This window comes from Leptonychotes weddellii, chromosome 11 (assembly GCF_054177405.1).
Source record: "Leptonychotes weddellii isolate Sample4059 chromosome 11, ASM5417740v2, whole genome shotgun sequence".
NCBI classification, from domain to species: domain Eukaryota; kingdom Metazoa; phylum Chordata; class Mammalia; order Carnivora; family Phocidae; genus Leptonychotes; species Leptonychotes weddellii.
In genome coordinates, this window is record NC_138379.1 from 42313481 (window position 1) to 42341266 (window position 27786).

The 27786-nt window shown below is 37.1% G+C and overlaps 1 protein-coding gene and 1 pseudogene across 2 annotated transcripts; both read left to right on the forward strand.

The window, feature by feature from the left end:
* Window positions 1-1162: 1162 nt before the first annotated feature.
* Window positions 1163-27600, forward strand: TMEM41B (transmembrane protein 41B). Of its 2 annotated transcripts, none has more exons than XM_031017330.2 (8): window positions 1163-1441; window positions 1560-1685; window positions 13691-13808; window positions 16079-16207; window positions 21118-21211; window positions 21858-21962; window positions 23134-23272; window positions 25211-27600. In XM_031017330.2, the coding sequence occupies exons 2-8, from the start codon at window positions 1565-1567 to the stop codon at window positions 25378-25380; spliced, it is 876 nt and encodes a 291-aa protein (XP_030873190.1). In that variant the 5' UTR covers window positions 1163-1441; window positions 1560-1564; the 3' UTR covers window positions 25381-27600. The 2 variants fall into 2 exon arrangements, with proteins under 2 accessions (XP_030873190.1, XP_030873193.1); XM_031017333.2 differs by having other exon boundaries at window positions 1327-1441; window positions 1563-1685.
* Window positions 3139-3220, forward strand: LOC115936744 (U4 spliceosomal RNA; annotated as a pseudogene).
* Window positions 27601-27786: the final 186 nt, after the last annotated feature.

Below are 27786 nucleotides of genomic sequence, written 5' to 3' on the forward strand. Positions count from 1 at the left end.
TACTGAAGACTCTCTCTATCCTGGTGGGGTGTCTGGCTGGCTCAGTTGGTGGAGCATGTGACTTTTCATGGGGTCCTGTGTTTGAGCCCCAAGTTGGGCACAGAGTTTACATTAAAAAAATAAAAACAAAAGACCTTATCCTAAAAATATAAATTTACATGCTTATGTAATATTTTTGTTTTTTATACTTCTTTGATTTTATTTTTGAATAAGTATTGCCCACATTATTAGTCTTTTCATAAATATCACTTCCTATGGTTGAAAATTTAGTAGTGAATTTACTGAATGCCTACTTAAGGTGTTGGCACTCTGTCAGCTGCTGGGGGATACAATGGTGAACAAAAAGATCCTACCTTAGTAGAGCTCACACTGTAGAGGTGGCAGACAATGAACAAGTAAACAAAGAATCCAAATAATTACTGCTTTTAATGACGACCATGAAGTTAATAAAATGGGGAGCTACCTCTTCGAGTGATCCCTGAAGGTCTTAATATAAGTAGGCAGAGGTTGTGTACATAAACCAGTTCCCTTGAATAATCTCTCATAATTTACTCAACCATTCTTTAGGTGTTGGGTTTTATAATTTACCATTATACTAATAAATAATGCTGTTAGGAATAACTCCCTCTGTATTCTCATTTCCATGGAACAGCTTCCTAGAAATGTAATTACTGGATAGGAACACAGTATTTTTATAGACTGCCAAGTTGCTTTCAAGAGGGAATTCCAATACACTCACCAATGAGTAAGTTAAATACTGCTCCGAGATTTCAGAGTGCAAAAAGTTAACAGTGAAAACCGGCACATTTGGGCTGAGCAAAAGGAAAAGCTAAATGAGCTGACCTGGGTTTACTAGTGAGGGGCGGCAGGGTGATGAACAGGCAAAGTTTCTAAACCCATTTCTGCCACCCTGTGACCTTCACAGGTTATAGCTCCTCGCTGAGCCTTAACTTTCCTTAAACTCGGTACGTTCGACTCAGGCTGTGTATTTTCCAACATCTTCAGATCAGACATCACCTAGACCCACCAGAGCGAAGACAGCAGCTTGAAGAACTGTTGAAGTTGAATCAGCATTCGCCGCGAAACGCCAACTAATCACTCGCGGGCACTTCCGGCGGCCGGGACAAAGGGTTTGAAGTCTCAGGGACCGCACTTCCGGATAATTAAAGCTGCGCTTTAGACGCCTGCGTGCTGCGCATTAGACGCCTGCGTGCTGCGCCACATCAAGGGACTCCGGTGCCGCGACTGCGCATGCTCCCTGCAGTCGCGAGGAGGGGCGGGACAGTGAATGGGGAGGGCCGGGACCCTGACTTGTCTCGCGGTTACTGGGCGAGCGTGAGCGCGCGAGGCTTGGGGGCGGGGCGGGGCGGAACCTAGTCTGAGTGGGCGCTGTAGGTTTCAGCGGAGCGTCACTGTGCTCGCGGGGCTGAGGTCGTCTCAGGTGAGGTGGTCGCCCCGGAAGTGGCTGTGGCTGTGGCCCCTGGGTGTTGTAAGGAGCCTGCGGCAGAGTTGTTGTTAAGGGGGGCGGCATCACCCCTCTTCCTCCACCTTCCCTGCAGCAGCCATGGCGAAAGGCAGAGTCTCTGAACGATCGCAGGCGGGGGCACTCCACACGACCCCTGTGGGGGACAGGGCAGCGGGGACGCGGGGTGTCACGGCGCAGAGCAGCGGAGACCACCTGAAGGGTGAGTAGAACCGGAACCAGAGCTGGGGCTGGCCCAGAGGCGGGAGTGTGCTGGAGGGGCTTCGGGGTGGAAAAGACCTCAGTTGGCCCCGGGGATTTGCGAGGGGAAGGGGCCCTGCTGGCACCCAGGGGCGCGGGAGCAGAGAGGGTGGGGGACCTGGGCTTGAGCTGCTGCCCATAACAAGGCCGGACACCTAGGAGGTGCGTCGTAAATGCTGTTGTAGTTGAATTCAATAAAAGAACTAATGACACTGGCTTGTTTGAAGCTCAGAGTGGATGTAAGGTTGACAATATTGAAGCTAGACAGAACTGGAAGGAACTTCAGCACTCCTGCTTTATTTTTACCGCTGAGGAAACTGAGGCCCAGGGTGGATATGGAACTTGCATAAAGTCACAAAGCCAGATTAGTCAAGTAGTAGTTAAGAGCAAGGATTTAACTATGTACCGGTGCCACTTCCAAGTGGCAGGAACCCTTGGGTGTGAGTCCCTGCTGTACCATTTATGACTTTGGACTTGTTATCTTTCAAAACTCAGCGTCTGAACTGTATGGTGGGGATGACAAAGATGCTAGTAATAATAGTGTCTGCTTAGCTTAACATGTGTATTATACAAAATAATTAATGTAAAGCATTTATTGTAATGGCTTATATGAAGTGGAGGCTAAATAAATATTAGCCATTACTATTGTAACTGAGATCTCTCATTCTCAAGCTTTTTTGCATCACACCATTCTGCCATTTTTCAGGACTTTAAATATTATTTTAAAAGAAAGTAAAAAAAAAAAGAGGGCACCTGGGTGGCTCAGTCGGTTAAGCGTCTGCCTTCAGCTCAGGTCATGATCCCAGGGTCCTGGGATTGAGCCCCACGTCAGGCTCCTTGCTCAGCGGGGAGCCTGCTTCTCCTTCTCCCCCTGCCTGCCTCTCTGCCTACTTGTGCTTTCTCTCTCTGTCAAATAAATAAATAAAATCTTAAAAAAAAAAAAAATAAATAAATAAAAGAAAGTATACCTGGAAACTAAATACTTTTATTACATCTTAGCATAGAGTTTTTCATTGCTTTTCAACAGTGGAAATGATTAAACTTTTAAAATGCTTTTTAAAAAGCCCATAAACTTGAAGACATCTTAACAAATGTCCATTAAGTTGTTTTCAGCTTACACTGATGTGTTCCACCACTAGTGATGGGTAAGGAGAGGGTCTTTTAAGAGTGTCTAGCAACATTATAAGTATAGTCAACAATAAAGTATTACACACTTAAAAGCATGTATTTATATATATGAAGATCGTATGTTTAAAATTCAGCTGAAATTTAAAATAGAATAAATTTTTTAAAGAGTGTCCTGCAGAAAATGGTATTTTATTTTCAAATAATTTAAAATGTCTCCAGTCTAATTTGGCTTTTTAAGCTTTATAGTATTTGGGTATTTCTCCATCTTCTAGACAGTAGGACCAAATAGCTTTGCGCAGTGGCGGTATCCTAGCCAATGAGGTTTATCTGAGGTGCGATTATTGCTAATTGAAAACTTTTCCCAGTACGGCCAAATAACTCAAAAACTCAGAAATGAAATCCACTCTAAATTAAAGGAACATTGTTTTGAAGATGCTGCTATGGAGAGTGACAATAATCCAAGGGTTTTCAGAAAAAGTATTTTCCAGGGGCGCCTGGGTGGCTCAGTTGTTAAGTGTCTGCCTTCAGCTCAGTCATGATCCCAGGGTCCTGGGACCGAGCCCCGCATCGGGCTCCCTGCTCGGTGGGAAGTGTGCTTCTCCCTCCCCAACTTCCCCTGCTTGTGTTCCCTCTCTTGCTGTGTGTCTCTGTCAAATAAATAAATTAAAAAAAAAAATCTTAATAAGTAAATAAAAAAGTAAAATCTTTTGGGAAAAAAAAGTATTTTCCAGATAGGGCATCCCTAAAGATTGTCATTTGGTTTGTGCTAGCATCAATTGTTTATTACTGATTTTTGTTGTTGTTTTATAACCTAAAGCTATTTAGAAAATAAAACCTTGACACTTCCAAAGTGCTTTTATAATTGTTTATTTTATTTTATCATTAGGATGACACATTCAGGACAATTTTTTTTTTTTTTTTTTTAGGACAATTTTTTTTTTTAAAGATTTTATTTATTTATTTGAGAGAGAGAGCACATGAGAGGGGGGAGGATCAGAGGGAGAAGCAGACCCCCTGCTAAGCAAGGAGCCCGATATGGGACTCGATCCCGGGACTCCAGGATCATGACCTGAGCCGAAGGCAGTCGCTTAACCAACTGAGCCACCCAGGCACCCCAATTTTTTTTTAAAGATTTATTTACTTGAGAGAGAAAGAGAGTGGCAGAGAGGGGCAGAGGGAGAGATAGTCTCAAGTGAACTCCACGGAGAGCCTGACATGGGGCTTGATCTCATGACCTGAGATCACGACCTGAGCCGAAACCAAGAGTCTGATGCTTAACCGACTGTGCCATTTTTTTTTTTTAAAGAAAATTATTTATTTATGAGAGAGAGAAATAGAGCATGTGGGAGCGGAGGTGGGAGGGCAGAGGGAGAGAGAGAATCCCAAACAGACTCCTTGCTGAGTGTGGAGCCCCACATGAGGCTCAATCCCAGCACCCTGAGACCATGACCCAAGCTGAAACCAAGAGTCGGATGCTCAACCGACTGAGCCACCCAGTTGCCCCTATCAAATGACTTCTGTAGACTACAAATCTATAGGAAGATAGAAGGAGATGTGAAGGCATGCCTTCATAGAGCAGTAGGGTTTGGATTGTTAGAAGGTAAGGGGATTCTGGCGGGTGGGAAACATTAAGCTGGAAGTTTAATGTCAATAAAGAGATTAAATTGTTGGGAGTGGAGGATTTCTGTTTTTGTAGGAGATAAGGTTGGCCATGGTCAAAATGGTGTTGGTACACAGGGATTTAAGTGCAATGCAGAGGAACTTTTTTGATCCATCTTATTAATTAGTGATTCCCAGTGTTTTCTTTTTCTTCTCTGCCTCTCTGTTTTTGTCTCTGTCACTCTCTTTTTTTTTTTTTTTTTAAGATTTTATTTATTTGACAGAGAGAGACACAGCGAGAGAGGGAACACAAGCAGGGGGAGTGGGAGAGGGAGAAGCAGGCTTCCCGCCGAGCAGGGAGCCTGATGGGGGCTTGATCCCAGAATCCTGGGATCATGACCTGAGCCGAAGGCAGACGCTTAATGGCTGAGCCACCCAGGCGCCCCTCTGTCTCTCTTTAATTAGTGTTAGGAATTTATTTTCTGGGCAAAAGATTTTGTAGATCCCTTATGTGATAAGAGTTTGGTTACTGGTGTTAATCAGCTGGTGATGTGATGTCGTTAGTAACTACTTAGCAGCCAATATTCTGGATTACAATAAACAATTTTTGTTAATTGCAGGTGGTATTTAGCTTGGCATTCAAAAAGATTACAGGTTTTGGAGAAGAGATAAAAATTTAGTAATGGATGCCTGGGTGGCTCAATTGGTTAAGCGTCTGCCTTCTGCTCAGGTCATGATCCCAGGGTCCTGGGATCGAGTCCTGCATCGGGCTCCTTACTCAGCGGAGAGCCTGCTTCTTCTGCCTGCTACCCCCCCTGCTTATGCACGCATGTGCTCTCTCTCTCTGACAAATAAATAAAATCTTAAAAAAAATATTTAGTAACTCTTGATTGAGAAATACATAGTAATAGAATGTTCCTATAAATTCCATGACACTTTTTTTTTTTAAGATTTTATTTATTTATTTGACAGAGAGAGATACAGAGAGAGAGGGAACACAAATGGGGAGTGGGAGAGGGAGAAGCGGGCTTTCCGCAGAGCAGGGAGCCCGATGTGGGACTCGATCCCAGGACCCTGGGATCACGACCTGAGCCGAAGGCAGACGCTTAACGACTGAGCCACCCAGCCGCCCAATTCCATGACACTTTAAATGAATTTGTATTTTTTTAACTGACACACCTACCTAACTTTGACAAATAGTTGTCATTGTGTGTATGTTTGAAGTATTTTACATGCTACATGCAGTGTTTTGTACATTTAGTGGGTCCCTTGCTATGACTGTAGTCTCTCGTCTCACATCTTAGCCTTATAGACTGAGGACCACTGTGAAGACTTGAGCAAGGCAATAACACTGAAAGTCTAATTCTTGAATGATGAGGAATGACAAAAAACAAGACAAGAGGTAGAAGCACTTAAGAGGCTTTTGATCTAATCTATCTGCAAGGGTGCCTGGACCAGGGTATTTATTTTCTTCTCTGTTATTTGTCCTGGCTGATCTATGTATTAGCAAGTCATAGAAGTTTCCCATTTTGATTTAAGAGAACTCTGGGATGCCTTGCTGGCTCAGTCAGGAGAGCATGCGACTCTTGATGATCTTGGGGTCGTGAGTTTGAACCCTACATTGGGCATAGAGATTACTAAAAAAGAAAAACTTTAAAAAAAAGAGAGAACTCGTAGGGCTGTGCTTTTCTTTTCTTTTTTTTTTTAAAGATTTTATTTATTTGACAGAGAGAGACACAGCGAGAGAGGGAACACAAGCAGGGGGAGTGGGAGAGGGAGAAGCAGGTTTCCCGCAGAGCAGGGAGCCCGATGCGGGGCTCGATCCCAGGACCCTGGGACCATGACCTGAGCCGAAGGCAGACGCTTATTAACTGAGCCACCCAGGCGCCCCTGTGCTTTTCAATATATAGAGGTCATCATCCTTGTTAGCAGTGTGAAATCAATTTGATGGGTAATGATGAGATATTTTTAAAAATGGAAGAGAAAATAGAGTGCTTTGCATGTAGTAAGGCATAAGTGTTCTTTGAATTTTATTTTTTAGTTCTATTGATTTTGTGTGTACCAGTTCATGATATAAAGTTGCTTATTGTGGTTGCAGCCAAAAATGTTTGAGAAACATTATCTCAAAGTTGGTTTTACTGCTTTTAGAAGACAATATTGTTCAAACTTGGATAATAAACCCCTCTCAGATGTCTGTTCTTGATCCTGCCTTGCTCATTTGGTTCAATACATATTCTCTGAGCATCTGGTATGAGCAAGGTACTGACTTAGAGGAAGGAGGAAGCTCTTACTGATAACTGGGAACTAAGACTAAAACTGACAACTAGACATCAACCAAGGTATTAGTGCAATTTATTGATGCCAGTCTCAACCCAAATATTATGTATCAGGATTCTTGTGTTTATCATCAATAGAAAATACAATTGAAACCCTTGCTGAAAGGAAGTTGATTGATTTATATAACTAAAAAATTGAGAGATTAAGTGGGATTCACTGGCTTCAGTCTGGAACAGTGGCCCAGTGATATCAGGATCTGATTTCTTTCACATCTTTAATGTCAGCTTTACCTTAAGGTTGATTTCTCTTGAAGGTCCAGGTAAATTAAATGCTTCCTTGATAACTTTGAGAATCTTTTTCCTAGCACTACCAATAGAAGTCTAGATATTCATTCTGATTAGACTGTCTCAGATAATGCTTGTCCTTGAACCTATCACTGTAATCAGATTGGCTCAACCTGATTCATGTTAGACACCTAAAAAAAATGGGAGTAGGAATGAGGCTAAGTTAGTTTTCCCAAAGACATAGATCTCTATGATGGATAACTCATGGTTTTTCTCTTTGTGCTCAGCCATCTTAGTGAAGAAGGTGAACTTGTAGCACTGATTTTGGGTTTGATTAGATTTAAGAAAAGGGTAAGGATTCCACTCAGAGGTGCTGCTTCAGATGATACACTGTGGAATCCGGGCTGGGCGTGGAAGGAAGAAAAGTGAGGGGTCCACAGAAGGGAGAAAATGGAGGGAGTAAGCTCAGGAAGAGAATAAAGGTGATCGAGGAATGGCACATTGGGATTTAAAAGTCCAAGGTAGAGCAGTCTCAGGGGATGTGAGAACTTAATTTATCATTGGAAGTAGGTGGCTAAAGTTGAGTAGAAATGAAGGTCTAAGAATTTTGAGGCTGGGTGGATCATCTAAATGGATGATGACTCTTTTAGGATTAGGAAGAAGTTTACTATAAGCTTGATCTCAGCCTTCAGTGAATGGAGAGGGGGAAGGATGTGAAAGTGGTTAGGTGAGGGTGAGGGTGTGTGGACTGAATGGCAGCACAGTTATAGGGCATAAGCCTTAGAGAATGAGCCTTTATACAAAATTGGCAGTGGTGTTTCTTCTACCTACAAACATGCTTTCTCTCTCTGTGTGGTCTTAATAGTTATTTGTATTTTATAGTTATCTTAGTTATTTGAATTTATACTTGATGATACTACCATTTTTTATTCTTAATAATAAAAAAATTCTTAAGCCCTTGAAATAAAATTTACTTCCAAAAATATTGTAGTAGATTCTTGTGACCATGAAAACTTATTAGAGGCCCTGTAATGAGATGGGTCTTTTGCTTCTTCATGGTAGGATCAAGTAGGTTGAGAAAACACAGTGTTGAGAACTAGTAGACCTGATCAGCAGTAAGAGTCACTCCTAAGATCTTGCAGATTTAGGAAGATTTTGCTTTTCATGGTTTTTTTTTTTTAAGATTTTATTTGTCAGAGAGAGAGAGCGAGCACAAGCAGGGGGAGTGGCAGGCAGAGGGAGAAGGTGTCTCCTCGCTTAGCGAGGAGCCTGATGCAGGACTTGATCCCAGGATCATGACCTGAACCAAAGGCAGACGCTTAACTGACTGAGCCACCCAGGCCCACCAGATTTTGCTTTTCAAAAGGGTTTTATTTTTTTTTTTTGTAAAAGATTTTATTTATTTGACAGAGAGACACAGAGAAAGAGGGAACACAAGGGGAGTGGGAGAGGGAGAAGCAGGCTTCCCACGGAGCAGGGACCCTGATGCGGGGCTCGATCCCAGGACCCTGAGATCATGACCTGAGCCGAAGGCAGACGCTTAACGGCTGAGCCACCCAGGCGCCCCTCAAAAGGTTTTGATATGAAAATAATAAGAGAAATAGGGAGCTACTATAGGGCCATTAAGGTTATGATTTTTCAGAAAGGATAATGCATATTAGGAGTTAGAGAAAAGGTGCTCTTAAGAGGAAGAATTGAAGATACAGGGTGAATGGAGAAGAGACAGTTCTTGGAGCAAAATCTGAAAGGAAATATGTTAGCATTTAATGCAAAGATAAGGGACAAGGGAAGATAATTTGGGGAACAGATCTTGAGGTAGAGATTGGGGAGCTCACTAAAGTGTGGAAGCAGTGTCATTGTTTGAGAATAGATGAAGATAGAATTAAAGACTTGAAGAGACTTGAAATAGCCTTTTTAGAGTGCTGTGAAAGGATTATTGTTTGCCAGTGGTAACCAGTAATTGAACATAGAAAAGCATGTGAACTTGTTGGCGAAGACAACGTTATGTTGACTTTCTGTAACAGTACCTTTAGCCTGGAGGAGGTTGGAAAGCAGATAATGGGATGATTCAGATTGGGAATTACTATGATGGAAGATTTGAAGGTTAATGAATATATAAAGTACTGTTGTGGGTAGCTCTAAATGCTAAATGACATACATCTAATGCAACCGGGAGGAGGCACATTATAAATATGCATGCTATACAATTAGATGTAGAATTATCATTAAACAATATTTTCAATTTTTATCTGTTTAGAACTCTAAATCAATTACATGCTAGTCTCTGGACTTAATAGAATTATACTCAAGAAAAATTGTTGACTCATAATAGCTAATACCCCCTAGTTAGCAGTCACCAGTTAGTGTGAAAGAAAGGAGAGCTTCAATATTGAATGTCACTGTGTTTTTTGCATTCTTATCAGTTGTTTTCTATGTTACTATTGAACACAATGCTTGAAAAAGTTTGCCTAATTTGAAAACATGAAGGAAATAGGTATCAGGTTAAACCTGGCAGTTAATTTTATTCAAATGTCTATATATTTCATCATCCAACTGTAAGACAACAAGTAGCAGTCAGAAAAATGTGTACTCAGGGAACACTCAGGGTGGTTTCTGTAGTCCAGTTGAATGTTGCCTGATACCTTTCTTCCCTGTGACCCTTTACTTAGGACTGGTAAGTTAATAATGGGAAGAAAAATATTATAGTTTAATTTTAGAGGTAACACGCTAAATGTCTTATTTAATTGTTTTAAAGATTTTATTTTTAAGTAATCTCTATGCTCAATGTGGGGCTCAAACTCACAACCCTGAGATCAAGAGTTGCACGTTCTACCAACTGAGCCAGCCAGGCACCCCTGATTTTTAATTTAAGAGAATGATATAACCTATTGAAATCTTTAAAAATGTATTTAGCTACAGTATGGGTTAGAAGGCTGTAAACTCTTCTCATCTTTCAGTCTTCAACCAAATTTCTACCTGCTCTGTGAATCTTGTCTCCATTACTCCAGCCTAGTAATCTTGCTTTTCTATATACTCAAAACCCCTTTGTGCCATTCTTTGGGAATGTAGCTAATGTTGGTATCAGCTTCTTAAAAGCAGAGACTGAGCAGAACATTTTGTACATAATAGATGCTCAGCAGGTGGTCCTAAGCAACTCTACATTTGAGTGCATACCTTGCAGAGGAGAAATCCTAAAGAAAAGTACCAAGGAAGGGGTGGGGTCGTGGTGGTGGGGGATCAGCCCTTTATACTTAGCAGTAATTCTTGTGTCTACAAATATCTTCCGGATGAAAAACGAAAAAGCAGTGGTTTTGAAGAGTTTAAAAGATGCCCATAATATTAAATTATTTGTATCAGTCCGTTTTGTACTCTGGACTTGATTCAAGCAAGGAAGTAAGTGAAAAGTGAAGGCTGAGCAAGTAATTCCAGGTAGATTTAAAATGAACATGCCTTGGGCTCCTGGGTGGCTCGGTTGGTTGGGCAACTGCCTTCGGCTCAGGTCATGATTCTGGAGTCCTGGGATCGAGTTCCGCATCGGGCTCCCTGCTCGGCGGGGAGTCTGCTTCTCCCTCTGACCCTCCCCCATCTCATGCTCTCTCTCTCCCATTCTCTCTCTCAGATAAGTAAATAAATTCTTTAAAAAAAAAAATGAACATGCCTTTAAGAAGTAGCAGGCTGCTGGAAAAATTGTACAGGCTATATATGTGTTAACATGTCTTTGCTTTGATATCAGCCCATAGAAAACTATGCCCAGGGGCGCCTGGGTGGCTCAGTCATTAAGTGTTAAGCATCTGCCTTTGGCTCAGGTCATGATCCCAGAGTCCTGGGATCCAGTTCCGCTTCGCTTCTCCCTCTCCCTCTGCTGCTCCCCCTGCTTGTGCTTTCTCTCACTCTCTCTCCCATTCTCTTATCGAATAAATAAATAACATCTTTAAAAAAAAAAAAAAAACTATGCCCAAAACCCTAATGTTTATATATTACTCTTACTCCTTTTCTGGTAGATTACTTCTTTATTTAATAAAGTAGGAACATAACATTTTAGCCTTGTGAGAAGTTTGTGTTTCCATAGATTTTGCTATTTAAAACTACATTTTTGGTTGAATTAGTTTTAGTGCACACTGATATTTTTGTGACTTTTAGCTGATTACTCTTTTCTTTTTAGGGTAAGTAGATATGATTTCTTAAATTCTCAAGACATGCATTGAATTAGGTATCATAACCAGGGCAAAGATATGAACAATTAGGCATTTGTTATCATAAGATTCTGCAGAGACCTTTTCATATTTGAAAACCACCTCAGATGTTTAAAGTCTCTGTTTAATTTTCTGTGCTGCAAAAAAGCATATATATAAATATATTAGTGGATTAATGAACTGGAATATTCAGTGGCAGGCATGCCTGGTTTATTACTCCATTGAAGGTATCTTTTATATTACTTTATGATCCTATTCCTTCCCTCCTGCAGTAAATTTCAGAAGTATGAAATGAGCAAGTAAGTTTCTATTTGTGACCTGGTTTTTGAAGAAAAGTCCTCTTTTAGATTCAGATGATAACAAAGTAAAGTAATGTTTAGATTACAGAAAATTGGAAAAGATAAAATTTTTTAAATTTAGTGTTCACAAAATACTAGAACTTAATAAACCTAATATTGTCTTTCAGAAAGTCTGCTTTAATGACCAGGTAAGAATAATTTATATCTAGTATATCAAGCACTAACCTAAGCAACTTGTATTTCCATAGAAATTATGAGTTGATTATAAATGGATATTAAAGGGCTTTAGAGATATACTTTATGCTATTTGGTTGCTTAGGATTTAATTTTTTTTAATAGATAGTGCAGCCTCCTTAGGGCTTCTGTTTACTCACCTATGAGATAGGTAAAGTGGGCCATATTGTTTCCTCTTAAGCTTTAATGTACATGCAGATTACCTGGGTATCTTATTAAAATGCAGATTCTGATTTAGTAGTTCTGGGATGTTGGCCTGAGAATCTGCATTTCTAACAAGCTCCCTGGTGATGCTGAATGATGTAACTCACACAGTACACCTTGAGTAGCATGGAGCTAGTTGGTTTCTCTTGCTCCATGTTCAACATAGAATTGAGCAAAATCTTACTAATTCAGTTGTAAAATATATAAAACTACCATAATGAGACAAGGGATGAAACGAAGTTTATCTTTTAATTAGTTAAGGCTTTTTGGTTGAAAGGAGCAGAAATAAGTTTAAACCAGCTCCAGTAAAAAAGAGAGTATAGAATAAAGAATATAAGAGACAATCTCACTGGCATTCATGAGCAAGAAATGAAATATAGCCAGGCTTCAACGAAAGTGAGAAAGTTAGAAATGAACCAGTTTCTCCGGGTTTATGTTTCACTCTCCCCTCTTATATTTTCTGGTACATGTCTTTGGCTTTCCATGTTGTTATCTGTGGCTTTCACTGCTTGACCTTTCAGCCTCAAGACCTACTACCTCTTGACAACAGCATCTCTTTGTTTTAGTTAAAATTTTCAAGAGAAAATTTGGTCAGCCAATAATGAAGTGTTTCTACTTGACTTAGGTCTCCAACCTTGGGCAAGTTAGCCTTCTGTGTTTGGGAGGGTAAAGGGTTGGAATCATACTGTAATAGGGCCAATGAGATTAGCCCCTTTGGGGGGAAGGGGAACATGGGAAAGTTTCCCAGAGAAAGAGGGTGTTAGTAGAGCAGTCAGTGACACCTGTCTCATACACCTTTATAAATGTGAAGAAGGATTTGTGAAATTAATGAATAAGTACAGGCATTTGATTAGGATACTTCATAAAAGTGTGTATAAAAGTTACATAGACAGTAGTTAGGGGACAGGCATAGTGGTAGATCCATCCATTTAGTTTTCAGAGAACTAAAAATAATTCTTACTATAGCATTCATATATTTTTTTTAATCCCCTGAGTGTTATCAGTTAACGGGATAATGGCAAATGTAGGCAATAAAACTTGAGCCACCCACTTCTGCCTTTTCCCCAGTGAGCACTACTAAGGTATCTTAGCCTCCCCACTATTTAACGCTTCCTGGTAAAAACAGCCTTGCTCATTCTTCTGCTTGCTGTCTCCTGGATCTCATTCATACTTTTATCTTGCATGTAATTTTTTAGATAACACTAAGATTATCTTGTGAGGGAATGTAAACAAATTCTGCCATTCTTGGGGTCTCAGAGAGCCACCAAAAACATTTGAGACTCAACTATATTCTGAAGCCCTCAGTATAAAAAAAAAAAGCGTAACATTCACCGGTTGTATTAGTCAATCTCTGGATCCTTATGACAGTTGAAGTAATTGCCATATTACCTCATTTTTCCTAAGAGGCCATTCTGTCTATGCTGTCAGCTCCCAGTATAGGTAAACAATTTTGAAAGTCAGTGATAATATTTATTCCCCTTTGGCGTATCAACAAATCAATGCTTCAAATTATGGTGTTCTGTTTTTTCATGCTTCTGAAATGGATATATCCCCCCAAAAGTAATAGGCCTGGTTAATAAATGTCAAATACAATAGTAGTTAAAATTTTCTGTTAAAACAGTGTTTTGGACAAAAGTGTGAACGGTTTTTTGGGGGAGGAAAGCCTTTAAGGAAATTATTTGCTGACTTGGAATACTGTCTTTTTAAAATATTTATCTTAATTATAGCCTTTTTTTTTCCCCCTTTCAGAAAAAGCCTGTGCAGAAGCTGGGTCAGCAAGAATGTCACTTCTTATATTGGTGTCCATTTTCTTATCTGCAGCTTTTGTTATGTTTTTGGTATATAAAAATTTTCCTCAGCTTAGTGAGTAAGTATACAGAAAGAAACTGAAAAATGCCTAGACATTTATCAATAAAAATGGGTTAAAAGTTAAACTAATCTTAAGCAACAGAACTGTCATGGTGATTGTATATCAGCTCTCATGGTTTGTAGCAAGTCCATATTGACACTGCTATTTAAACACTCCTTTCCAAATTTGCCTCTTGATTTTATCTGCAGGGGTTTCCTAGCACTGCTCCTCTAGTTAAAGCCTCATTTTTCAAATGGCTTTCAAATTTTTTTAAAAAAATAGAACCACATTAAGAAATACGTTTTTTTATCATGATCGTGCATGCATGTGCCTGTCCCCTCTCCCCTGCTCACTTGCATACATCTATACATATAAAATTAAGTTAAAGTTTCATGCAACAGGTCTTGTTCTCTGATATTTTCTAAATTATTCTATTTATTTTTTAATGCCAGTAGTGACGAAGCAAACTTCTTTTAAAATTCATGAAAGATACTGACCTGCGGTTTGAAAACCATTGATGCTCTTCTCTGCCTTCCTCCCCTTTTCCGTCCATGTTTTCTCCCTTCCTTCTTGTGGTCAGTTTCTGTCTGCTTCTACTCATCCATTTCCATCCCCATCACATCTGTCTCTCCTAGCTCTTTTTCTTTTCCCCGTGTTATGAAAATGATATGGTCTGAATAGGTAGTTTTCACAGTGAAATGGACTTTGTATAAACCTTGTATATCTTATCTACTATATGTCCAGAATTTCTTAGCCCAAACCTTGGGGTGAAATGTGTTTCAGAATTTAGAATTTTTCCATTTTGGAAAGACTACATGGAATAAATGTTATGTAGTACCTCCAGCAAGATCTGGGGCAGCATCCTGTAATCAAATACATTAATATTTTTGCATAGAAATGGGCATAATAAAAGACTATATGAATAATTATGTAAGTGTGGGTCAACTTTTGCTGACAGAGTATGAAGAACTTTTGGTTTTCAGAGGTTTTTGAATTTTAGGGAAGAGATTATGGACCTGAAACATACTTTAAGAAGGCAAAATATCCCAGAGCTGTTTATTTTTTTTAATTATTTTTATTTTTTTCCCAGGGCTGTTTAAACAGTAATACCACCCTTGTGTAATCACAGATTTCCAAAGGACTACTAAAATGTAGTTAGATTTTCAACACAGGGCCAGACTGGTGTGGTAATGGGTAACTGTGAAATGTGATTTCAAGGTGTTCGGAAGCTCCTGTTTTCCTCTTAACTTCCTTTTATTAACAATTCCTTATGCTTGAAATTTTATAGTTAAACTTATTTTTATTTTAGTACTTTGATTTCTTACATCAGTGTAAATGCCTTTGGGAGGCTAACCTGTTCTATTGATAGGTTAATATTAGTATGATTGAATTTTAGATCCTTTCTGGTTTTGATCAAGGAGGAGGAAGTAAAGAGCTGACTGAAAGAGGGCAAGAATATAGAGTATAGATTGAGATTGTCTTTGCTCTCAGTCTGCTCTAAGAATGATAACATGACTTGTATATAAGTATGCTATTATAAACCTGTTCTGCTTATTTCTGTGTGTGTGTGTGGGTGCATACATACGTGCACACCCCTATAATGAGTTTTTTAATTTTTAAATTTAAAAATGAGAAAACACATTTTAGTTTACTTGCTATCTTTATAGAACATAGGCAGCAGTCTGTCATTGTTCTGCAAGATCAGTTGAATTTTATCATGTAAACAAATGGGCACAATATACATTAAACAGAGAGGTAAATTATCTGAGGCTTTTATAAGCAAGAAATCATTCAGTTCCAAATATAAAGTAAAATTAATAGAAAAGGAAAAATGTTTCTGTTTTTATCTTAACTTTGAGCTGGGATATTCCAGAAAAGATGTGAACTGTAAATCACAAAAAATTTTACTTAATTTTAGTTTTAATTAAATTTAGTTTAATCATGAGGATTACCCAAAATGATGTTAAATATGTTTTAAATATGCTAATATCAGTAGTTCACTTCTTAATTCAAAATTTATACCAGTGTTGGAGCAAATGCTTTTAACCTAATTTAGTTTGGGTCATCCTGAACTTTCATATATAGATTGCAGGTCTCATGAAATCATAATAAAGCATTAAAAACAAATAATTTATAGACTTTTGAACTTAAAACTTACAAATTTATGGTTAATATTCAAGCATCAAATCATTTTGGATAAAACTTCATGTTTTGAACTTTGATTTTGATATTAATTATCTTGGCAAATTTCTGCTTTAAAATTTTTCACTTTAATTTTATTTCTTTAGAGAAGAAAGAGTGAATATGAAGGTTCCCAGAGATATGGATGATGCCAAGGCCCTAGGAAAAGTTTTATCCAAATATAAGGACACCTTTTATGTACAAGTACTTGTAGCTTATTTTGCTACATATATTTTGTATCCTTTTAACTGAAAAAAAAAAAGTTTTCTAGTTTTATTCAAGAAAGAAGTTTTAAAAGTACTGTTTAGTTATGCATAACTTTTTTCTTTTAAAAATTGTTAATGCAGTGTAATATTTAGTAAAATATAGAAAAATTAAAATGGGAAACATTCTCACCTTAAACCTATCTCAACTCAGTTATTATTTCTGAATATTTATTACCAGTTCTTCTGTATTCTGCTTATTTCACTTATAAACATTTTCCTTTCCTCTGTATTATTCAAGATAATTATTTTATTTATCTCTTTAATTTATTATTGTATTAGTTAGTTGATTAGTTTAGTTATTTTGAATTAATAGTCACCACAGCATAATTTAAAAAAATGTTCCCTTAGGTTTGAAGATATAATTTGTATTTAATTTTTTACTTTTCTACTTGTCATGTTATGAATCTTCTTGTTCATGATTTTTTTCTTCCATTTAATGATTTCTTTGTAAAAAGATCTTAAGAGGATAATTAGTCAATTAAAAGGATATGAATTTTAAAAATAATTATTGGTATGTATTCGTTTTATAGAAATATATGTTGTATTAACTAGTCAGGAAAATAGCTTTAGCTTTATTCTTCCTGCATATTTTCAAACGGCTTATGCTACTGGTGATTAATCTTCTAATTTATGGGCTTTAACTTTAATCCGATTTTTTGTATTTTTTATTTTAATCCAGCTTATTTTCAAATCTCAGTTTATGAAAGACATTATCGGGGTGACTGGGTGGCTCAGTTGGTTAAGTGTCTGCCTTCAGCTCAGGTCATGATCCCAGGGTTCTGGGATCGAGCCCCATGTTGGGCTCCTGGCTCAGCTGAGAGCCTGCTTCTTCCTCTTCCTCTGCCACTCCCCCTGCTGGTGCTTTCCTCACCCCCCCCCCCCCCGGTCAAATAAATAAAATCTTAAAAAAAAAAATTATCTCTTGATTTTGTAAAGGTAATCATTATCCCTTTTAAACCACCATTTTTATTTTTATTAAAGATTATTTATTTGAGAGAGCGCTCATGGAGGGGAGCAGAGGGAGAAAGGTAGAGAATCTCTTAAGCAGACTCCCTGCTGAGTGCGGAGCCGGGCGCAGGGCTTGATCTCATGACCCTGAGATCATGACCTGAGCTGAAATCCAATCAAAGGCTTAACTGAGCTACCCAAGCATCCCCCCAACCAGCATTTATTTTTAAAAGTTAAATTAGTTACTTTGTGAATTCTCTCAAACTATTTTTTTTTCTTTTTTCTCTCAAACTATTTCTATTTTGGCTTCCTCTTTTATTTCCTGAATTGCTTTTGGTTATTGTACTTCTCAAAACTTTTTCTCCTAAAATTCAGTAGCATTTTCTTTTCTTGGATTTATATTAGATTAGATGCTATATACTTAACATATATATATGTTTCTATATTTGCCTCCTTATACAGATGTTTTGAGTATATACTTAAGCATGCTGGACCAGTTATTCCCAGCATAAGCAATTTGTTACGGGTACATTTACAAAATCTTTTGCTGACGATATAAACATTACTCCTTTATCCATCTAATGAGAATACATTTTTATTTAGGTAGTGTGCTGTATGTAGGAACTTTGTCATTTATTTATTGTGAGAAAAAATCCAATTAGGGAAAATTTAGAGAATGAATCATTATTATGCACTTATCTTTCAACAAGTTATTTGGCAGCTATTTGTTTTTTTTGTTCTTTTTTTTAAAGATTTTATTTATTTATTTGACAGAGACAGAGATAGCGAGAGCAGGAACACAAGCAGCGGGAGTGGGAGAGGGAGAAGCAGGCCTCCCCCCGAGGAGGGAGCCCGATGTGGGACTCGATCCCAGGACCCTGGGATCATGACCTGAGCCTAAGGCAGACGCTCAACGACTGAGCCACCCAGGCGCCCTTGGCAGCTATTTGTAAAGTAATTTAATAATATATAAACTTTTAAGAAATCCATAACTGCTGCCTTTTCCTACTAATTCTATTTTAGAACCTATCTGGGAAAACCATAGTGTTAGACTTAAAGTTATTTTGCCTTTGTACACTGTAACCATGAATTAAAATATTTTAATTTGACTTTATAAGGTTTTTGGGAACAAGGCATATAGTTTCTCTTTACTTTGGAAAGTCATTTTGTTTTGCCCTATTTTGCCTCTCAGCTTTTGGGTTATTAATTATATGCTAAGTAGAAATCTAGTGTTTTTGAGCGTTCAAAAGGAGAACAACTACTAGAGCAATGGGGAATTATGGGTAGGGACGTGGCACAGTTTCATTCTAGTTGGAGTAAGTCTAGAGCAGAGCTTTTAAGCACAGGGCATGGTTAAGAAGTGATCGGGCATCCAGTTTAGTTGGAGTTTAGGGTATGAGAAGGGGAGGATAGAGAAATAAGTTTAGGAGGATAGGCTAGACACTGCACTCTGTAGAGGACTTTGAGTACCAGACTAAGGAATTTAGAATATTCATTTGGTATTGGGTAGTCATTGAGGACTTTAAGTAATTTAAAAAGTTTCTTTTATTATGGAAAATTTAAAATGTACACAAAAGTAGAGAAAATCATAATGAACTCCTATGTACCCATCATCCAGCTTCAACAGTTATCAATATTATGCCAGTTTTGTTCTTGTTGGTTACCTTTCTTTGGCTTTGTATTTTTGGCCTTTTGAAAAAAAGAGAATAGGTAGAGGACCATATTTAGGTTGGGAAAGGAAGAAAATATTTGCTTTTATTTAGGACATGCAGAATTTTAAATATTCAGTTAGAAGGATCCATACCCAATGTTAGTCCATAGGGGACTGGTTGAATAAACCATGGTAAATCTAAACACTAGAGTGGACTCTGTAGCTATTAAAAGAATGAGAAAGGTCTCTCTATGCCATTAAGGCATTATTACCCAGGCTATATCCTTAAATGAAAAGAGCAAAGAGCAGAATAGTAAGTTTGTATGCTGTGTTTTATCTATATGAGTACACACATACACATGCAGATATTTTGTTGTTTTTTTTTTTTAAAGAAGGTATTTTTTTTTTAAAAAAGATTTTATTTATTTATTGACAGAGAGATAGCGAGAAAGAGAGTACAAGCAGGGGGAGCTGCAGGCAGAGGGAGAGAGAGAAGCAGGCTCCCTGTTGAGCAAGGAGCCCGATGTGGGGCTCTATTCCAGGACCCTGGGATCACGACCTGAGCTGAAGGCAGACGCTTAACCGACTGAGCCACCCAGGCGCCCCGAGAAAGAGTATCTTTAAAAGCCAATAACAGGGGGCACCTGGGTGGCTCAGATGGTTAAGCGTCTGCCTTCGGCTCAGGTCATGATCCCAGCGTCCTGGGATCGAGCCCTGCATCGATCGGGCTCCCTGCTCAACGGGGAGCCTGCTTCTCCTTCTCCCTCTGCCTCTCTCCCTGCTCATGCTCTCTCTCTCTCCCTATCTGTGTCTCAAATGAATAAATAAAATCTTTTAAAAAAAAATAGACACAGCTTCATAGCATTAAAAAAAAAAAGCCAATAACAGTGTTTATTTATGGGGAGAGAATGTGATACAGGGATGGAGGTGAAATTTCTCTAGATGTACTTCATTGCGTAGATTTGACTTTAGAACCAGGTAAATATTCTACATAATTTTTTTTTTTTTTAAGATTTTATTTATTTATTTGAGAGAGAGAGAATGAGAGACAGAGAGCAGGAGAGGGAGGAGGGTCAGAGGGAGAAGCAGACTCCCTGCAGAGCAGGGAGCCCCATGCGGGACTCGATCCCGGGACTCCAGGATCATGACCTGAGCCGAAGGCAGTTGCCCAACCAACTGAGCCACCCAGGCGCCCCTACATAATTTTGAAACCAATTAAATCAGAATGAAAAAAGAAACAGGAAAAAAATCATTTTTGGCTAGGAGGAAGTGTCCGTAGAGTGGTGCATAGGTAAGTCAGGTTGCAAGGGGACAAGGAAAAAATCTTCTGTGAGGAAGTGAAGATGAGATGCAGTAGCTGGATATAATACCTTGGTCAAGGAGAGCCTAGGTTTTCTTGAGATCATAGGCATCTGAGCAGTTTCCTACAGAAGGGATCCTGTAGAAGAGCAAGAAGCTGAAGATAAAAGAAGCCAGGAAGAAGACAGAGGAGATTGAGATGAAAACATGAATAAAGTGGGAACTAGATGAAAAGAAGAGTGGGAGAATGAGTGAAGATAGAAATTTTAAAGAAGGGTAGATGTTGAGGGAATTCGCTTAGTCTGACTGACTTGTAAGTTAATCGTGTTAGGGGTTTTAAAAAGGTGCTGGGGGTGGACGGGGCTCCACACCAAAACTGGGAACAAGAGGGGAGTAGTAAACAACATAATTCTGTTTTAAAAATAAGATTTGTGATTTTTACTATATTTTGTAACCCCTATCCTTTTTTGAATCAGTAGTGAATTGAGATAGATGTTTATAAGTTAAATTAGAACAAGTAATTATTAAACCCTATATGTACCTAGATTTCCATGGAAATCATGTTTCCTGAACACATTTAGGAGTAAATGGAATGCATTAGAGAAGCATATTTATAAGATTACTGGACACCTTCTTTGTTTATTTTTTTTTTTTTCTTTTGTTCTTTTCTTTTGCCAAACTGCCCAGTTCTTTATCTGGTACATGTCGGCTATTTGTCTTGGTTTTTCTTTTAGTAACACATTCTGATTAGCATTGTATTTATGATAGTGCTAGCAAATGGTCAGTTTAGAGTTAAAGGCATTATAACTGAGTTGTAGGTCTTTTAAACTTTTAGATATAATTTTACTTTATTAATACTGAGATATGGATATAATCTTATTAATATAACTTCTATATTGATGCTTTATTCCCTGAAATGTTTGATTTGTCTTTTAAAAATTCCATTTTATTATGTTTTAATCCTTAACTTAGAAGTTAACAGCTTGCAAACATTTGCTATCCCGGGCTCTATATTTCTCAGTATACTCTCAGGGTTTCTTTATCCCTTTCCGCTAGCCTTATTTCTTGTTTGTTTGGTAAGTATATAAAATGAATTTGGGAGACTAGAAAAAAAGTAGCTTTTGATAGAATGATGAGGGAGAAGGATGGCATCTAGTCCCACCAGTCTATGTAAGCATAAACTCATTAGTTTTAAGAGGTGATTAATGTTAAAGTAATATCTTTTAAGTCCTCCCATAAGCAGATGTTATAGTTTGTTTTTTTCCTAGAACAGGGGCATCACAGACTTAATTGCATTTATAGGCTCTGTTTTAGCCTTTCCTTCCTATTGTGTTTTGTAATTCAAATAGTCCAGGAGTGTTGGTGGGCACAATGAGTTAAGTCCAGGGCTGGAAGTGGTATTTTCAAGCATAGCAATTGAAAAAAGAATTGGCTCTTTAAGTTTTATTCTTAGGCTAGGTGGTATCCTTAACTATTTGGATATAGTCACTAAGTTTAATCACAAGTGCCAATTAGTTTCAGACGGTCTCATTTTAGTCCTAATTTGGTCTGAGAAAGGACTAGATCAAATGGGTTCTTGTTCTCTGCACAAGAGAGGTCATGCAGAGTATCGTCCCTTAACCCCAAAAGAAATATACTAGTTGAGCTTTTCCTTAAGTGAATATATCCATGTGACTAAGATGGAAAAGTACACAATGCTTATGGCTTCTTGTTGTTTCCTAGTGTTCTGGACTCGGGGCCTCATTCTGCTATATGCTCTCCTATTTAGTTGGGAGGCCAGTTGTATACAAATACCTAACAGAGAAAGCAGTAAAATGGTCACAACAGGTAAACATGTATTTTTAAGTTATTTAACATAATTCTTTGGCTAATTGGGAGGTCAGTGTGTCAATGTATAGTCCCTATATGAGTTAACCCAGACTCAGGGCTTTAATAAAAATGATCTTTCGACCTAAGTAAATTAAAGTGGTGGGCAAATAATGAATGTTAATCATTTCAAATATTAAGTTTCTGTACTGTAACAGTAGTTGTAGTTCTTCATTCCTAGTAAGTTCAGTCAGAGCGGAGAAGTCAACGTGTCTGTGAAAGCATTCACATATGTGGACACGCTCCCTGTTTTGTGTTGATGCAGCCCAGTCTAGTGGGTCCCTGAAAAACTTACATCAGCCAACTCCTTGAATGCATTTCATCAGTAGAAATGACTGTTCCCTTCAGTCAGGATCTCTACAAAGACAAGCGATGATAAATATAAGCACCACTACACAGAAAGGTCTAATACGGTGTTGCTAAGAAAATCTTATTTTTATAAAGAATTAGAAGAAACAACCTGTTAATTAAATCCCAGAAGAATTGTAGAAATCATTCTGCCTTACACTTACCCTTTTGCTTTACAGACTAGGAAATGAGATATTAAGCATTTCACTGCAAATCACCATCATTATTTTAAAGCAAAATCTAGAAGTATAACCTATAATCAGTGCTTTTATTTAACTGGCTAAATATCTCCATATACTTGTTCAATCTCATTTATCTAATGAATGAGTCACTCGTGTAGTGTGTATCATAATAACAGAAAAATAAAGATTAAGGCTAGGTTTAGTGATGTGCTATACTAGCCCTTTACATTGTAGGAAGTTAAAGGCATTAAAATATTAGTCACCTGATGTGTATCTTGTATATAGTTTTAAGTTTCATTTTGCTCTTTGCGGTGTAAAGTGTCATTGTTGAGCCATATTAGCTAGGCAGATGTAGAACCATCTTCAGTAGTGTAACATTAAGCTGTAAGTACAATTAAAAAAAAAACTCATCTCATTTAGCTCTGGTAAAGAGCATGTGATAAGTAGTTCATTGTCATTTTCAAGCTCCTTTTTTGATCATTTCTGTTGGATAGATTCTGAACTATCAGGGAATGAGAATTTGAAATAAATATTTTATATTAAGCAACTTATTTTCAGTATTGGCCTTATCTTGATCCTAACTGGTTTCTTTCTTATGACAGGTTGAGCGTCATAGAGAACATCTCATTAACTACATTATATTTTTGAGAATAACACCATTTCTGCCTAATTGGTTTATTAATATTACATCCCCTGTGATAAACGTGCCATTGAAAGTTTTTTTTATTGGCACTTTTCTAGGTAAGTTCACTCTGTGTTAGAACTTGTTGTGTACATACCTAACAGTGTCCAGCTGGGCTGGGTTTCGTGTTCTTTGCACACGTGCCAGCACCATATATAACTCTTGGGCACAGAGCCTGGCATACGTAAATAGATACTCAGAAATGTTTGTTGGATTGTGTTGACTTAAGTATTTTTGTGTTACTTCTGTTAAAGAAGTGTACTTTCTATTGGATATATTTGTAATCATACAGATTTGAGCAAGACTTTATTTAACTCCATTCTCTCCCTTGGTGGGGAGAAAAGAAAATCAAGGTGCCCTATTTGAATAATTTACTCCCTTGTCTTTTAATCACATACTGAAATATTGAACTTTAATGTTCAGTAGAAAGTTGATCCTACTTTTATTGACATCAGTATTTATTATGGGCATTACCAAAGTGTGGGGGAAGCAAGGATTAATAAAATGTTCTTGCTTTCAAGTAGCTGGCACTTAATTTTAAAATTAATTAGTGGACATAAAGATTCATTTATACATTTTGTGAATTCTGATGGTTCTTTAGTAAGAGTATTCTGCTTTTCTAATTTAATTTGAATTGTTTAGATACCAGTGAAATGAACAGATTTCTCTTGTACTGTCAAAGTTTAAGTTAGTATTTATAGATCTTGAAAAGAATAATCAAAATCAATATTTTGTTGCTACTTTAAAAAAATTCGTTGACAAACTTAAAAATCTTAGCAGGGATAATTTTGGATTTTGTATAATAGTGTTGCATTCATGGAATCAGAAGAGAGGATTTTTATCCCTATCCCCTTATTTTACAGGTGGAATACCTAGAGATTTAGTTAACTTCAGCTTGGTCTAAAATAATTTTTCCAGTTTGTTCTGGTTTTTAACAAAATGTAGTTCCACTTATGCTGTTGTATAAACTGCTCTTATATTTTGAGTATCTTTCTATTTCTGAGTATCTCCTACCACTTCATTTTTAAATATATTCTGTCAAGGATGAAGGACAATCTACTCAATCTTATTTTTGAACATTTAGATTATTTCCAGAGTTTTGTTATTTATAATGCATTGATGAACATCCTTGAGACTAGATCTTTGCTTATATGCATTAGTATTTCCTTTTTTTTTTTTTAAAGATTTTATTTATTTATTTGACAGAGAGAGACACAGCGAGAGAGGGAACACAAGCAGGGGGAGTGGGAGAGGGAGAAGCAGGCTTCCCGTGGAGCAGGGAGCCCGATACGGGGCTCGATCCCAGGACCCTGGGATCATGACCTGAGCCGAAGGCAGACGCTTAACGACTGAGCCACCCAGGCACCCCTGCATTAGTATTTCCTAAAGTTGAAATTGCTGGGTCAAAGCTGTTGATAAATGTTGTAAATTATTTTCTGGAAATTCTTCTTGAGTTTTTAAATTCATTATCCTTCAGAGGTAGTTATGAAAGATTTAATTCTTTATATGGAAATAAATGTAAGGGGCTTTAAACTAAATTACGTTTTTCCAAAATGGAGATCAGTATATTCTTACAAGAAATTTTTACACACAGAGAAAATTTTAATTTTTAAAAATTTAAATATGGGGGCACCTGGGTGGCTCAGTCGTTAAGTGTCTGCCTTCGGCTCAGGTCATGCTCCCAGAGTCCTGGGATCGAGCCCTACATCGGGCTCCCTGCTCTGCGGGAAGCTGGCTTCTCCCTCTCCCACTTCCCCTGCTTCTGTTCCCTCTCTTGCTGTGTCTCTTTCTGTCAAATAAATAAATAAAGTCTTAAAAAATTTAAATATGGATTTGTTTGAATCAGTTTAAAATATTACATTATAATAATAATATATATGATATGATATAATAATATCAGTGCTGTTATGAGTTCTGGATAATTTTGTGAAGATAAAGTATATTACAAAATCTTATTTTTAAAAATGATTGTTTATGTTTTTATTTTTTTATTTTAGGTGTCGCACCTCCCTCTTTTGTAGCGATTAAAGCAGGAACAACACTGTACCAGCTTACAACAGCAGGGGAAGCTGTTTCCTGGAACTCAGTATTTGTTCTAATGATTTTGGCTCTTCTTTCTATTTTGCCAGCCATCTTCCAAAAGAAACTAAAGCAGAAATTTGAGTGAGAAGTCATCTGGGTTTTAGTTTTCCTATCATCATCATCATCATCATCATTGTCATCTCAGGATTGGCAGGTTTATGTGTTAAAATCACCTCTTCAGTAATTTGAAATGAGTTTGTAAAATAAAATTTCCTATCACACAGTTAAAATAATGCATGTAAGTGGCAAGGGAGAGAAGAAAGTAAAAATGGAAATTGATATACTATGAAAAGTACTGTTAGTAGTTATGATAGACACCTTCTAAATTACTACTCCAGGGTAGCTATAGATAATTAGTAGCAGCATAGTAGGAAATTCTTGATCCAACTGATTCAACTTAATATATTTCATGGACTGGCTATACATACCCTTTACTTGATCATTTAATGTTTTTCTCTCTTATCCCTTAATAATAACTAAAATAGGGAAAGCAGTTACAAAATTAGCAAAGATTCTAGATTTTTAAAAACAGTATTACAGTTCTTGCTAATGTTAGTCTTCCTTAAGAGCATAAACTTGAAAACTAAAGCTCAAAAAGAGATTTAACATTTTCTTTTTTTAACTTTGAGGTAATTTGTTTAGAAGCTGCATGTTGGTGGATTATCGAATTTGGAAAGGATATCAAGTTCTGTCTATTTTTAAATTTTATTTTTGTTTTTCCTGTTTTAGATTATCATGGGTTAGTCTGAAATTTAAAATTCTGGCCAGTCTATTGTCATCTTTTTTTCTAGCTTTCACAGTATTTGCACTGTGCATATAAAAATGGCGATTATATGATAATTGTATTATATTGGTGTTGATAATTTATATTCAGATAATATTTTGTTACACAGTTCCCTTTACTATCTCAAAAGGGGATCAAAAAAAAAAGCGAACATTCAGAGTATGCAGTTTTTAGATGATTAATTATATTACTTTATATTTGGAAACTGAAACAGTGGCAGCGCAACACTTAAGTCGTTAAATATAGTTGATTTGTTTCAATAACTGAAAAATTTACCTCATTTATTTATTAGTCTGGTCATTAAAGTATGTATTATGTAATTATCCTTTTTATGCATGATACACTTATAAGAATGCCTTATTTCATTTTTATTGATGGCTTTTTTGTTTGGGACTGCTTTTGATTAATACAGTTACCCAATTTAGTGTTTTTACTTTTTATAATTCAAAGTAAAATTAAATTCTCACATGGTAACTACTATATTTAGATGGTCCTAGAAAAACTAAACAGCTTTTTGCTGCTTGCTTAATGGTAATACCCTTGATTTCTTGATTCTAGGATATAGCTGATCTATAAGGTAAAGTACTTTGTCAGTTTTACCTTCACCCAAGACTGTCATGTTGAAAAGTACCTTAGCTGTGGGAGAAATCCTTGTATGTTTTTATTGTGAGAGGAGTGGTCATTCTCAAAGCCTGTCTCTACTACATAATACTACATACTACATAATATTTTTTCTATCACAGTATTAACAAATGGCTTTATTGTAAATACAAAGAAAATATATTAATTAATATACTATTCTTATGTCACCTGGCCTTTTGTGTGAAATTGTCATTTCTAGCAAGGTTTTTCTTCCTTCCTTATTGACCAGAGATTGAGTGATACAGCTTTTGTTATTTTTACAAATGAACTTAAAACATAAGTCTTTTTGGACAAAGTTCACTAAATATTACTGTATAAAATGTAATTGAGTACATTTTTATCAGACTTTTAAAAATAAAAGTCAGAACTTGGACTCAGGAGAAGCCTATTTACTCCAGTGTGTATATATTGTATTTACTCTATTCTCAGAGTAGTATTCCTCTCCTTATCATTGATTCTTTCCCTTTGCTGATGATTCTTTTCTGAGTTTCTTAGAAAACTGAGCTGCCACTTAGGTGGGGTGTATTTTCTTCTCCCAAGAGAATAGCCAGTCTTTTTCAGATTCATCATTATTAACTGTACCCTAAACGCAGTCAGTGACCTATATTCATGGATTTACAGACTTGGCCTGATACCAGATGTAGATTCAAGCTTCAGCCGCATCTTGAAGACCATTACACAGTAATAACCACCAGAGAGCAAGTATGTGTAGTGGAGAGGCGAACACGCTAATAACTAAGAAGCTGACACACTGAGACTGTTCGCCTTAGTTAATGGCCTTTCTCTGGAGTTCTATTACTTTGAGTATAATATTTCTAAGATACTTAATAAATGCTAATTAAAGTGTAATAAGAATAAATTGTACTGAAAAAACTTTAATGTAGTACTTGGGATTTATTTCATGGAAGTATTTATGTTTAAAAAAACCCATTTTATTCATTGAATAAAAATATATTCTCCTAAAATTCTGATGCACATTTTCCCCTCTAAGAACAAAGAAAAAAATTTTTAAGAGATTTTATTTATTTATTTGATGGAGAGAGACTAAGTGGGCAGAAGCAGGGG